The sequence below is a fragment of the Brachyistius frenatus genome, unplaced genomic scaffold (assembly GCF_029030835.1).
Source record: "Brachyistius frenatus isolate BFR_SWC_R1_liver_20210118 unplaced genomic scaffold, ASM2903083v1 Contig_36, whole genome shotgun sequence".
In the NCBI taxonomy this organism is placed as follows: Eukaryota; Metazoa; Chordata; class Actinopteri; family Embiotocidae; genus Brachyistius; species Brachyistius frenatus.
Genome location: NW_027210635.1, coordinates 3,414,524 through 3,429,558, shown reverse-complemented (window position 1 = coordinate 3,429,558; position 15,035 = coordinate 3,414,524). Strand labels below are relative to the sequence as shown.

General features: G+C 42.0%; 1 protein-coding gene across 1 annotated transcript in view; it reads right to left on the bottom strand.

The window, feature by feature from the left end:
- Window positions 1–1,008: 1,008 nt before the first annotated feature.
- LOC138622550 (protein shisa-8) overlaps window positions 1,009–15,035 on the bottom strand; it is a 104,843-nt gene continuing 90,816 nt past the window's right edge. Inside the window, exon 5 of the mRNA XM_069701434.1 lies at window positions 1,009–8,041. Coding sequence (XP_069557535.1) covers window positions 7,353–8,041 — 689 coding nt within the window. The 3' untranslated portion in view covers window positions 1,009–7,352. The remainder of the gene's footprint in view (window positions 8,042–15,035) is intronic.

The following is a 15,035-nucleotide window of genomic DNA, read 5'->3' as shown; positions in this document are numbered from 1 at the left end:
ATATTAACACTGTCAGTAATGTTAACAGAGGTGTACTGCATAGCCTATAGAAATTGAGCCCTGGTATCATCATCTGGATTGGACCACCAACAGAACACTTTGAGGCACAATTTCAATCACAGACACACAGAGAGGACTGTTGGTAAAGAGACAGACAGCAACGGAAAGAGAGTGGAAAAAAAAGAAAAGAAAAAGGTTTGGCTGTTCAAAATCTCTCAGATGTGGCAGCTCATCAGAATTTGTTCCTGTATGCCCAATGGTCCGAACATCCCATGACGTTACACCGGTGGTTACCTTTATGAGCTCACCAAACAGTTATTTACTCACCACAAGTTCAGCATCAAATTTCTTTACTTTAATCTCCAATAGCTGTCTGTTGGATGTCAGCTCTTGTTCTGCTTCTTTTTTTTGCCAAAAAATTTCAGCCATTGTTGCGTTTACTGTTCCATTCATCGTAACTAGAAGTTAGAATAAAAAAAACTACTTCCTCTGCTGTTGGACTGAGGGCAGACTTTACCCTACAGTGAGTCAATGTACCATCTTGTGGTACAAAGTGGCGTTACGAGACTGCTCGTTTCAGCGCTGGCTGTGAGCATGCTAATTCATGGACTAACTCAGCAACACAATTCTTCGACTTCTTTGACAATACATTAAAACTCATTTTCATGCAAAATGTGGATAGGTTTTGTCCTTTTTGGAAAGTCTTAAACTAGGCTGTTTACAGATTGGCCGTTTAAAGATAATATTGGAATAAGTTGTGTAGACTTTGTTGTTTAACCTGCAGGTTTTGCAGTGACGACGTGTCAAGTAAATCTTTCTTTTAAAGGCATAGCTTGATATTCTGAGAAGGATATCTTTTTGTTGTTATCAGTCTTCTCATCTGTGATTTTTCTCAGTTTAGTGTTTCTGTCATAACGTAGAACTCTTCTTTATCATAATGGTGAAATTTGGACCTTTTCGTTTTCTGCATTTTCGTTCTCTTGGAAAGAAACAGCCAGTACACACAGGTACGGTCAACAAATGAATGCTATATTTCTTGAAAGATTTATTCAAACAGGACACATGGGCCAATGTAGTATGAGTGCCTATAGACATTTCAGTTAGTCAAAACTTTATTTGTATAGCATTTTGTATGCATGAAAATTCTGTTCATATCCCTTCATCCCTAAAAAAAAAAACAACAAACAAAAAAACAAGTCTAGAGAAATTTGTCTTGAGTTACAGAGAGTGACGTCAGATTGCCCAGTCTGCTTTTATATCTATAAAAAGCCCTTATATAAGCTGAGTAGTCGACAAATTTCACAGCAGACAAGTGGTACAGCATACATATATACACAATTAGTACATAGCAATCCAAGGCAGCCTATTGCTGCCTATTACAAATAATCATGACACAACGCATGACTCTTTTTTTTTTTTTTTTTTTTTTTTTTTTTGCAGATGCAAAAGCTGTACAATAAATCACTGAATCTTCCTTTCACTTCCAGCTAATGTGTTGGCAAAGCACTTTGATACAATGCAATATCTTTTGACGTTTAAATACATGAATGCATGTATACCATACAATGTAACCCAAAAGACCACAAGCTTTAAACATATGACACGTAATGTGATTCAAAAGATCCCCACGTGATCTATTAAGTCGCATTGCGCTGTGTGTCGTATGTTCGCTGGGTGAGAAGGAGGGAGGGCAAGGGAGGGGAGCACGGGGCTGGGGGGGGATGGTGGAGATGGTGGTGGTGGTGGTGGTGTGGGGGGGAGGGAGGGGGTTGGCGTGCGCAGCCATGAGTCTAAAATCTGGAAGCACTTTTTAAGTTTCCATTGGTCAAATGAACATTTGTTTTTCTTTTTTTTAGATTTTTTTTTGACAGGAGCTCAATCCTTGAAAAAACACAGTACAAAAACTGACAGAAAACAAAGAAACAATTGAACCATACACCATAATCTATATATTGCTAGGGATCATGGAGCCCAAGTATGTCTACCAGGTTGCATTCAGATAACCTACGGTAGAATACTTGCATTTATTTTATAGAGAGGAAGTTTTACAAACAACAGTCAGTTAGCTCTGAGACGAGCAAGCGACGCCATAGTCTGTCGTTTATCAGGAGAGATTGAGTAAATGCACTCTAAGCTGATGATCCAAAACAGTCTCAGCATTCTTACTGTTTTAGATGTCTGAGCATCAGTTAGGTGTACTCAGTTTCTCCTGATTCAAGGCTTTTGGTCCTGTTTTGTACCACAAAGTTTGTGGACATTGTATGTAGGGTATAATTAGAGTTCTACCTCTGAGGCTCTTGTGTCTTGTTTCATGTGTATGTGCATGTATGTTTGTGCCTGTGTTCAAGTAATTACGTTGTCCACAACAGACGCAAAACTGTGGCTCATCAGAGGCTTTTCCAGTCTTATTTGTTTTTTCATTCAGTCCTTTGCCCGACAGGAGTCATGGAAGTCCATCCTGAGCAACAACAACAACAACAAAAATCCTTCGGTGATTAGTCACCACAGGGAAATCAACACTAAAAGGTGTCCCTGTTTTCCAGCACATCAGCATGATTGTTTTTTGGGACCGTGACACATCTGATGCAAATCTCCCAAAGTGAAAGAGGATATTCAAGACTCAGCCATTCACAGTGCTCGCTTAAACTGTCAGCCAATCAGTGTGAGATGTGTCAGCCAACAGAACTTGAGGAAAGCTCAGTAGAAGTCGTCAGTCTCCTTCACTTTGCTGGTAGCCTGTCCTCAGGCTTGGTTTGTCCTGAAGGACTTACTTCTCTCCTTAATTGTACATCCTGGAGCCAGCGCTGCTGTGGTGTTTACCTTTCAGTGCTGTTTGTTTGCGTAACAACCTCCGTGGTCTGCCCGTGTTTAAGGAGAAGGAAACGGTCCCGTTCCCGATGTTGACATTGTGCGGGTCAGAGCAAAGACCGACTCCTCTTTGCCGCTACAGTCACAGAGTGCTTGTGAAAGCTGGTTGTTTGAATACATCGAAAGAGATGAAACCCAGAATGAATGTTTTTTTTTTTACACCACCCAGACAAATCAGAATGAAAAACAACTGTCACCATATCAGCTGTGTCCATTCAACCCCATTCCTCTTTTCTCCTCTCATCTCATTCATCCTCTCTCAAGCCCTCTGCAGATTCTTTCGCTCCTTTCGCCTCGGTCTAAACGCCTGCACCCTCATTAGCACCCACCCCTAAACTCCGAGGAGGGCTCCAAACAGACAGACAGAGAGAGATAAAGATAAAGGACGGTTGAGCGCTTATTGCTTTACTGACGCATATTGCTTGTTTACTCGCTGTCATTCCTCATTTGTTCTCAACCTCTAATGCATTCCGAGTGATTAAGGACAGACCCCACAGAAGAGTTTGGTAGGTCTTTTAGAGGCCAAAAAGCTTTTCATATGAAGTGACCCACTAAACGTGTGGCACCTCATGGGAATATAAGTCAAAGAGAGCAGGAAGCTACGAAGGAGAAACCTGCTGCAACATGGTGAATTATATACGGTGCAGCGCTGGGGAGAGCATAAGCGCAGATGTGTTTGATGCATATTCACACCATGCATATCCCATTCATGCTTTTGTATTCATTATCCCCATTCTCTGCTGATTCCTTATTACAAAAGCATGCCAGCAGCTTCAAGCAGCACTCCAACAGCTTGCCTAACAGGTTTTTCACATCTTGAAGAGGTAAAGTGGAGAAGCCATTGCAGCATTACAAACAAGCATTATATTGCTAATGTGTTCTCTCTCGTTCAAGTTGTACTCTGCCGCTCAATTTATTTGCCTGTGTACATTACGAGCTCTGTTAAAATTAAAATGCAAATTGGGGAATTTGGCTGACTGACATCTCTGCTTGCAAGTAAAAAAAAAAAATCCTACTCAAAATCCCCTTCATATAAAATCCACGTAGTATTTCATCAAATCTCCAGATATGAATAATATATTGCAAAGCATCTGGTCATTCGTGTCACAGTCCATGTTTGTGGATGCTAGTTTTGTCGGAGTTTTTTTTTGTGTGTGTGAATGTAGTCATGCTCCAGTTTGTGTGGGGGCTTCAAAATGTTTAAGCGGGATTGTGTGCCAGGGAGTAAATCTGGAGCCTGCCATGCTTTGACTGACTCTGTCATTAATTATACTTCTCTCCCCATACACACGCTAAGAGGACTCAGCGAGACTATCACGGCTTACAACAGCTTGGAGCACTGGTTACCAAACAGCAGACAAGCACTCGGTACCCATCGCTCAACCCTTCATAGACATGGCTGCACAGAGGGAGGTCAGGCAGTGGGAGAAAGTCTGCTAGGAGGTTGCTAGAAAGAGACGGAGTGACGGAGAGTGAGCGAGGGGAGGGAGGAAACGTGCTAAATAGTGTGTGACTCTGGTGAGCGTGGCTGTTTGATGAGGTTCCACCACCTGCCTGATGTGGTATAGCATGTGCCAGGCATATGCACTGCGGCATAGCTGGTGTCCTCATGATAACAAGTGAAGGTGAGTTCAATCAGCGAGTCACTCTGGCTGTTGGGTTGTTCTGTACTGTGGAGGTGAGAATATGTGGTGTGGAGGTAAGGGACTCTGAAAGCTGAAAGCAAAATTTCCAATGAATGTAACGAATGCGGCTCTATGTATCACGCTAACTTTACACTCACCACCTCTGCTGTAAAGATTTTGGGGGATGAGAACCTGCTGAAACACTTGAGTCTGTGTCAAAAGACTTTCACATAGAAAAACACGTCTGTTACATTCAAAGATTGCCAAATATGTTCACATAGTGCAGATCGTGCCTGTGACTGCCAGATAAATAATTTTACATTTTTAAATAGATGAATGCATTTAGCAGCTACTGGGCATGCTTAATGGGCAGAACATGGGCACCAAATGTTAACCCAGACAGCTAATTTACAGTTTAGCCCAGTGCTAATTTACATGGAGATAATATGATTCCATGGTGCTGCTATTGCAGAATTTATAAATGTTATTAGACTGAACGGATCAAATTCTGATTGTGATATTAGTCATTTGGCAGGGGTTGTGATGCTCTAAACAGTAGTATAGGCTACTATTGCGGAGCCTATCACGTAAGCATGTGTCGACAGTGTCTTTGTAATTATTTTTACTGGCAGAAGGGGGAGATAAAAGTTCCGCAGTGTAGGTTTAACGTAACCCCAACCCCCTATTTACCCAGAGGCTTAATGTGATGATGGTTGTGAGACATTTTTGATGGTCAACAATATTAGAGTGAACTGGATCATGTACGGGGAGCTTAATCAAATGGAAGAGGCAAGATGGAAAAAAGGTGGCTGAGATAGAAAGACGGGTGCCATCGTGGAAATTAACACAAACACTTGTGGTGTTCCTGTAAATATACTGAAACTATCCTTTAAAAAAACTGCAAATCCAACACTTATCAATCTTGGCTTTAAGAAACAGTTGGTCTACAGTTTGAAGGCATTGACTGAGCCTAACGCTTGACGTTTGCCCCGGTGACCACATGCAACCCTCTAAAAAATCCTTACAGTGACGTTGCAGGGTTCATACACCCTCCAACTCTGAACAATTCTGTCTGATTCCTGGATGATTCCCAGTGGCTACCAGGCTAGCTAAGAAGCCACGACATGTAAATAAGACAACTTTGCAGCTACAGCAGGAGGTGCATCTCTCATCTTTTATGCCTCTTGCACCAAGCAAACACTCCCCGTCCATTTGTTCCATTTATCAAAGTAATTGTCACTGACATTCAAAAATGTAATTAAATAATTAGAATTGAGACTAGAGTATTAGAGCCTCCTAATAACTCCTAATATTAGCATAGCAGCTGTGCATGAAAACGTCCATTATAATCACAATTTCTTTTTTTTTACATTTGGATGGAAACCGAGCTAATAACTGATATTTTGGGTCCATATTCAACATTTAAAATATGACCATCGTCTCAACAAAAACACTGCATTTGAATGCATCCAAATACAGCTGGCATGCATTACATTGCTCCTTGTTTAGGGGTAGCAGTCATTCAGTTGTAGTGCTAAAGCACTTCATTAGGAGGGAGTGAAGTAAATTGCAGTGCATTGACAAGTGGTGTCAGCCGTTCAAATTTTGTTGGCATTGCGGCAGTAAGCACATCATACCAGCTGTGTTTAGGAACAGCAGTAGTGAGGAAAGGTGTTCCTGTACGCATCACGAGTACCTCTTCCTACACCCAGAAACACACAATGCTAATCACTGATGCTTCTTTATGATTTGTGAATGTATGGAGCCAAAAATAAATCACTGGATCTTGGAGGATGTGCATGAAACGAAGAATGTTGTGACATTGAAATGACCTTTCTGGATACATAGACTCCTTTGCCGTTTTCCCTGGCAGTGTAACATGTCCTGCTTTTACTTTAGAGGTAAAAACATCCACAACACAAGAGACTGTGGCTAAAATTTGCAGTTCGACAAGCTGCTACAAACACCAAGGAGAGAGTTGGCTTATTTGTTTGCCCAGTTTATGAGAATCAGTGTTGGGAGAGACAAGTGTGTGTGTGCATTTGTTTGCGTCTCAGAGGGGGATAGCGCTGGAGTTGCCTGTGGTCTCTGACACTGCTAGGAACCTTCTGCAATATATGACAAGTGTGTGTGTGTGTGTGTGTGCGTGTGTGTGTGTGCGCACATGCATGCTTGATTCAGATCCTTCTCATCTCATTTTCCCCTGGAATGAGATGAATCCCTCCCACACTACCCTGCCCTTCCTCTCTGGTATGAATTGCCAGGCTGATATCTCACCCTTCGGAGGACCGGAGGGCAATGAGAGCTGACAAGACAATGGCATTGTCTCTGCTGATGGGAAGCCAAAGTCTTAGGGGAAACACTCCTCTACCAGCCTCTCTGACAGTGCGGCCCACAGTCTGGGCTAGTTTGTTGGGGGTAAATAGAGTCTGTGTGAGGGACTTTCAACATTTGTACGCGGCGGAGCGGCGCTACAGACCAGTGCAGATCATCATTGAGGTGCAAGAGGGTTGAGAAGAGACGGAGGAGAGGGCTGTGCCAACACACTGAGAGGCCACTCAATTATTTAGAAGAGCTGCCAGGTTCAAAGAGTCGCAGCCAACACCTGCCAGTCCACCACCTTCACAGCTCATCTGCGGCTGCTGTTTTGATCCGGTGCTCTTAAAAATACACAAATCTCACTCATGTAATTATTATTATTGTTGACAATGATGAGGAATATGCAGAGTTAAAAAAATTTCAGATACGATAATCGTTTTCTCCCCTCACGCCATCGCTGTGGATATAAAAGATATCAGAGCATTTCCGTTCAACTCCGCTTGTTTTTTTTTGTCTTGTCTTCTGTCTGTTCACCCATGTTCACACAGTGACCTCTGTCTTGCTGTTGGTGGCCAGTCCCTTGTGCTTGGGGTGCATGTGCGGCGAGTGGCCGTAGCTAAGCGGCTGCGAGAAGAGCTCGGGCAGCGTCTCGATGCTGAACTGCCTCTTGTTGGAGTAAGCCTGGCGCCGGCTGTTCTGCTGGTGCAGCGTCTGGTGCTGCTGCTGCTGCTGGTGCAGCGTCTGGTGCTGCTGCTGCTGCTGCTGGTGCAGCGTCTGGTGCTGCTGCTGCTGCTGGTGCAGCGTCTGGTGCTGCTGGTGCAGCGTCTGGTGCTGCTGCTGCTGCTGGTGCAGCGTCTGGTGCTGCTGCTGGTGCAGCGTCTGGTGCTGCTGCTGGTGCAGCGCCTGGTGCTGCTGCTGCTGGATGGGGTGGTGCTGCTGCCCCCCGAGGCCCATGTGGGTGGCGGTCGGGTGCTGCATGTGGCTCTTACTCGGGTCCCACGCTTTGAAGGCCGAGCTGGAGGTGAGTGGATGGGTGTTGGTTTTGGAGATCTTGGGCTTGGGGATCTGTGAGGCGTTGATGGTGATGGCCAGGGGTGCGTGGATGTCGGGTGGTGGGAGGAAGGGCTTGTCCTTGGGGTGGAAGTTGATTGGCTGGAAAGTGGGAGGAGACTGGCGATGGGTGTAATCTACCATGGGGTAGCTCTTGTAGTAGTCTCTTGCAGCTGTATCTGTTGAATGGAGAAATAGAGCAGAGAAAGAGAGAGTTATAATAATGTAAAAAAATACTGTAATAAAGCTAAAAAATGAGGATGTCCTGAAATTGTAAGGATTAAAACAGACATTTTTATGGATCTCTATTGGCTAAAATTAAGCAAAATCTAAATCCGATGCCTTCTTCAAGAAACTCTTTTCTGTGTCTTGTCTGTCTCAGCCTGTTATGTTCCAGCGCTGCTCTGCTTTATGACAGTCAGGCTCTACACTGTGAGCAATTCACTCCTTACAAGTGAAAATTCATCACCGCTTTCACAGATTAAAATGACAAACGTCACCACAACTGTTGTCTCTAATTAGCATTAATTTCCTGAGTAACTTGATGACAAGCCAAAACTACAATTTCCACCTTACAATTGTATGCCTTTGCCAAAGAGCCATGTTGCAGTTTACACCCATGTCTGCCCAGACTTGTATCATATATGTAGTGCAGACTTTAGGCCAGTAAACACAAAGATGTAGCCATGTACGCAGTGCCTCAAATATGGATGTTTCTGCAAAGAAGCTACAAATTCTAAAAAGTGGATGCTTCACGCGCATCTTCAACACAGAAGATCTATATAATCACCACAGTTTCAAGCTGTGCACCCAAGATATAACGTTCTGTTATTCAATAATTTAAACTCGTACACTTAAAACCTTTACTGATTGTTAGCCACAGCTGTTTTTCAGTGGGTAGTTGTATATTTAATCACGGTTTAGGTAAAGGTGTGTAGCATTACTGCTATTGAGACACACTCTGTTCATGAACATAGTGAGACACCTCCTCTGTTTAAAGTTACACAGAAACATTTTATCACATATCTACAAACTTATTCCAGGCAAATTCTTCAGGTCTGCAAATAAAAAAACAGCCAAAGTATAGAAAATGCATCCTGCTGGGTGCATGCGTGTCCACGAAGATGTGAATGTTTGTATCGTAATTTTTTGATCTGTGCACTGACCAGATAGTTAAAAGTAAGAAAAAAGACGACAACCTACAAAATATAGTAAAAAAGCAGTATGAGTAGGTGATTTGTAAGGAATAAAAGTAGAGTGGTTTCAGCGTGTCGAGTCACATTAGTGCGAGCTCCCTGACTGGAACTCTACTCTGCTGTTTGGTCATCACCACCGCCCCACCCCTCATACACACTCTGCCCTGAAGACACTAACAACCTTGTTTGCTTAGCCCTGTTTTATTGGTCCTTTTTTTTTTCCTGGAGAGATATAAGAGCCTGAGAAAAAACTCCTTCACGGTCTCTGCCTTTGAATCAGCCTTTCTCCTCGACATTGTATGTCTTCATAACATAACAGCATGCTATCAGCTTGATTTTGTACCTTATGAGTTTGTGAACCTGTGTGTCTGATCTTATCTGTATTACCCTGCAAACAGAGACATCATAATAGGATTGTGTCAACAGTCTGGCGAGAGGATGTCTGACGAGTTGTGTTTAATTTACAGTATTCAGTTTCAGTGCATGTGGCTGAGTGTTTGTGGGGAGACTCCAGATTTATTGATTTACTGACTGCATTTATTAAAACTATAGAGTTTAGCTGAGGCTGGTTTTCTGCACTGTAGCTAAAGCTGTCTATTCTAGTAATAAAATATATTACAGCCAAGATGACTGAGAACATTTCCTTATTCTTGTATTCTCAGAAAAACACCTAGAGGAGCAGTCTCACATTCACACGTCAGGAAACTGTCCGGCACTATCACAGTTCTGTAATTGCTTATTGAACACTTCAAATGTGGCTGCATTGTATAACTCCAGGGCACTTGAACAGCAGCTGTTGGGGAAGGAGATGGAATTACAGGAAATCATTCGCTCCCTCCGAAAAATTCTTCACGCCGGCCCGAGGACTTAAACACGCTCCTGCTTTCCTCATTGTATCATCAAATAACACAAGTGGCACCACAGCCATTCATTCTTAATTCTTTAGAACCACAACAAGTAGTTCACTCCTCAGTCAATATGTCATGCAGACCTCTGGAGAAAGAGACAAGAGAGGGACAGAGATTTAGGGCACATATTTTTTTCCTTGGAAAGTTGGGAAAATAATGAATGGAATGAATAGCAGAGCAGTTTAACTTTCATGTAACGTTGGCAGGATTCAAACATGTCGAGGATTAGTGTGCATTTGTGTCTCGTGTATGTAAATGTGTGCGGAACTACACGTGTGCCAGGCACCGTGCAACAAAGTACACATTTACGTACATACGTCTTGTGCTCATATAAAAAGGAATAAGCTGCTTGAGTGTGCACCAGATGGATTTGGCAGTGTGATGCACATTTTAGTTTCACTGTAAGGACTTTGAATCAGTTCATGTTGGCCCTGCACCTTCTTTGTTTTGTTCCACCACGACATTTGACAAGCTCGTACCTTTTCTCCTTATTTCTTAAGAGCTGTAAAATCGTAACCGTAATTACTAAGAACTGAAAATGTTGTGCACCTAAAAATGACATAATAAGAGGTTTATGTCCATTTTGTCCATATGCCATTTAAGATGAAGAGATCGAGACATTGACGAACTGACAAATATGACTGTTTTTGACAAATTTGTCTGCAAAAAAATTAAATATGTATTACACAGATTAAAGAGTAGAGTTTTAAATATTCTGAAAGAGAACATTAGATGGGTGGCACAGTGGTGTGGTGGTTATCATCGTTGCCTCACAGTGAAAAGGTTCTGGGTTTGAATCCGGGCCTTTGTGGAGTTTGCATTTTCTCTCTGTGCCTGCGTGGGTTCTCTCCAGGTACTCTGGCTTCCTCCCACCATCCAAAAACAGGCATTTCAGGTGAATTGGTGAAGCTACAAATTACCCTTAGGTGTGAATGAGAGCGTGAATGGTTTTTGATTCTGTTTGCCCCGTGATAGACTGGAGACCTGTACACGGTGTACCCTGCCTTCGCCCAAAAGTGAGCTGGGATAGGCTCCGGCCCCCCCATGACCCTGTTCAGGGTAAAGCAGGTATAGGTAGATAATGGATAATACATTTTAGAATGTTAACATTTTGTCAAATTTATTTCATTTTAAGGACACAAACTTTTATTTTTGGCTCACTGACCTCCATCTAGATTCATTTTTGGCCTTCATAGGAACATTTCTGGTCACCTTTGCTCTAAAGTGTAGGATGCCTGCATTTGAGACTCGCCTAATGAAGAAGGAAGTCAGGTGACGGCGTACTAAGAGTGACAAAGTCCATTTAGGGATGAGGGAGTGGGTGGTTGGATGGATCGAACATGACTCTCCCCAGGAAGAGTTGTGTCTGTTTCGTGTGAAAGTGAGTCTACTTTTGTAACATGTGTAGCATTACTTAAGTAAGTAATATATTTATTGTAAAACAAAAAATAACCTTGTCCTAATCTGAACCAAAAGGCATCTTGTGCTGATGTTTGAGATGCCAGCCTGCTGTGTTGGGACAATCAGAGGAAGTCAAAGCAGGCTAATAGAAAAGAGTAAAATAAATGTCGGGAATTCCACATTTTTGAGCTGTTATTGTGAAAGCAATACGTTTTACAGTGGACTAATGTAGCTATTGCACATTTTAATTTGAGACTGTGTTGCATCAGTTCATGTTGCACAGGTTTAATATCTAGTGGGCTCCACAAAGCCTGGCTTTTATGTCATCCTTCTGAATTATGTTTGTACATTGACATGCCTTGTGCAGTTTTGTTTATGATTTTTTTTTGGAACTACATCATTTGTCGGTTGTCGTCACAGTATCCCTGTTCTTCGTGTACTACACTTCAGCTGAGGCTACAGCAGCAGAATTTGACAGAGAAATGGGCTCAGATCTCGGGACCTGGGTGGGCAAATCTGGGACGGCACAGAAACAACGAATTAAACACACCCTTCCTTCTCACAACAACTGCTGTTGCTGTCCATTTGAGTGTTTCCCCACATGTTGCCAGCAGGAGCACCTGACAGTCCTCTGTGGCAGTATTACGCACCACCCTCTCCATTTCACTGACTCTCCATCTGCTCATCCTCTCTCTCTTTCTCTCTCTCTTGTTTCCTGCTTATTTCATACACTTCAACAACATCAGCTTTTGCTCTCTAACCAGCGGCTGCCTGCAGCGAGGCCCGTGGGCCCAATCTGGGCCACTGCATAAGTTGGAGCCTCTAAAGGATTTCAGAGTTTGACAACATACTGTATTCTATTTGGTCTATTTTTTAATGCCATTTCATTATGTTTGCACTGATATTCAGAGAGCGCCCACTCGGTAAAGTGCTTATTAACACACTGCCGTTGTGGAAACGATTGAGCTAAAACAATTATTTTCTGAAGGATCTATACATTTTGATTGTTTTGGAAAACCATAAATAATGCTAAATTACAGCTACTGGAGCTCTGCTGAACACATTTTTGTTTACAATTTCTTTATTTCTATTTTCTTTATGTCCATGCAGGGGCATTTTTGCACCCCCTAAATATAATTTCACACACATTTTATGAATTTTTAAGGTGCTCTCACAGTAACCTTATATTGTAAACAGTGAGGCATATTGGCCTCACTGTTTACAATACATATGTTGATCTGCATCCTTTACCCCCTAAACTCTTGATCTAGCCCTTAACTTTTTCCTTTTTTGATATTTTCCACTTATGTGGCAGCAAATTTTCTGTACCTGCATTATTGCAGCTATATAATGCCTTATACTGAATGAATCACATAAAGAGATAGTCTCCTATTTACAACATATGGAAATATTGTAGATGTCTGTTTCACCCTGTAATTCACATTTACATGCAACCGATTTGGTCCTTTTGGAAACTTTGGGATTTCCACAACAGTGTTTTGAGCAGTTCTTTGCTTAACATTGTGCATATTTTACTTATGTAACGACAGGACAGTCCAGCAGAATTTAGGCATGCTAGAGCAAAACTCCCTGCAGGAAAACATCCCAGCATGCACGACATTCCCCAAACTGAAAACTCACAATTCTTTTCACAAACCTGACAGTTTGCAACTCATAAAAATAATATTTTAAGAACCACATTGCTGTGCTTTTCCTGATTAGTCTCTTCAGGTTCTCAAGTGATCATCGACTGTAAAGGAATTCTATCCTGTAGTGCAAAACATAAAGAAATACTTTGAACTAAAGGAGCTGATTCATCTTCAAAGCCACATTTTCAGATCACTCCAGTTCATGTATATTAAAAATCTACCAAAAACTTATGTTCAACCATTATGTATCCTGCAGCGTAGACCACAAATTGCAACAACCACACGGCGGGAAAAATCTCAAATTTATTCTCATACTAAATCTTTTTTTTTCTTCTAAAACTCCCCAGAAATTCAATAAAAAAAACAAATTAAAATCACTGCACTTGTTAAAAATCTATTTTTGAAAAATAACCAATAGTTGTCCTTTAGCACAATATTTATTTAGATGAAAGGTTTTTGTTTGCACACACCAGTGATGCTGTTGGATTGTGAAACTTTAATTAAAGACCTCAGGCAGTCTTGGCTGACAACTTGGAGTCCGAGTGTCCTGGCAAAGTGTCTTTCACACCTTCGAGGAAATCCCTCCACCTTCTGTATAGTGCTGTCTTTTCTCTTTCCTGCAGACCTGACATGCTTTGGACACTGACTTGGGAATCATAAATAAAGTATTAATTCACCTGCTTCCTCAAAGAAAAGAACTGCTGGTGGATATGGGGTAAATAAATATAAAAAAAAAAAAAAATCTAAACATTAATGAACCTGTCTCCATGGTTACGGTTGACTGGCCAGGACTGAATTCTTTTGAGCCCCTTTTCCACTGCAGATACCAGCTTGGCTCAACTCTACTTTCTGTTTTTGTTTTTCCATTGGGCAAAAGCTGTAAATTGTAGCTGCTCCTATTTTTGGTATTATTTTTGTTGTGGTTCTACATGAGCTGTGACTAAAAGGAGATGGGTGGACTATGACTAGTCAGAAAGTGAATGACACAGGTCTTCCTGCAGAACCCACCACTGTTAACAAGCTAAGCTACGGTAGCAGCATCAACTTTTTTTTTATTCACTGGACTACTCAATTAATGGCAACCCGCAAAACAGCACAATGATCAGTTGAAGAGGTGCTTACGATCGCTCTTAAGAATCATGTGTGTGTCTTAAAGATCATGTGTGTGTCTTGTTAAAGATAATAGCATGGCATGGCAGTCAACTGGGCGTAGACCTTAGGTTAATTTTGAAACAATTGGAGCAGCTTTAAATAATCAGTATGCGCTGACACTCTATCAAAGCTGCAACTACATGTAGAAAAAACCCTCCCAACTTCAATGTAATCGTACTTGCCCACCGACACTGGTCGCTGATTGGCCCCTTCTTCAGAGGGGCTGAGCAAATGTTAATGCAAACAAAGTTTCCAGACTATAATCATTGAAGAAAACTTAAGCTGTGAGCGATATAGTCTGCAGTGGATAGTTTAATCCAGAAAAGTACCTGGTAGCAAAAGCAAGTACAGTTGAGTAGAGCAACTATGGGCAGTGATAAAGATACTTTCTTTTATCTCTTCCTCCTCTGTTTGTTCATTCTGTCTCTCCTCTCACTTTTCTCATTTGTTAACCTTGAGCATCTTTACCCCACATTTTCTCCTTGCCAGTCCACCTGTCCTTCTTTCAGTACTTTAGTTCAGATAGATATATCAGAGTTGCTGCTTCCAGCATCCTGCTGCTACACCTGCCACATGTTTCTTCTCACAAAGTGTCCTGACCTCTTTGACCTGCTCTGCTCGGTCACAATCATTTTTTATTTTTCCCTTCTCCCACTTTCTCCACTTTCCCACTTGGGTCTTGCTTTGCAGGACAAATTTCTAAAAAACAAAACAAACGTGTGATGCTACCCGCTACTTTAAGACTTTGTGTGTTAGTAAAGATTTCAAAGCAGCTTAGTACAAATACCTGCCATTTCACCTGGCTGATGGTCAACTATCACATCCAATCTGTTGTGTGTCCTAGCCATGACTTTGTCCACACTGGAG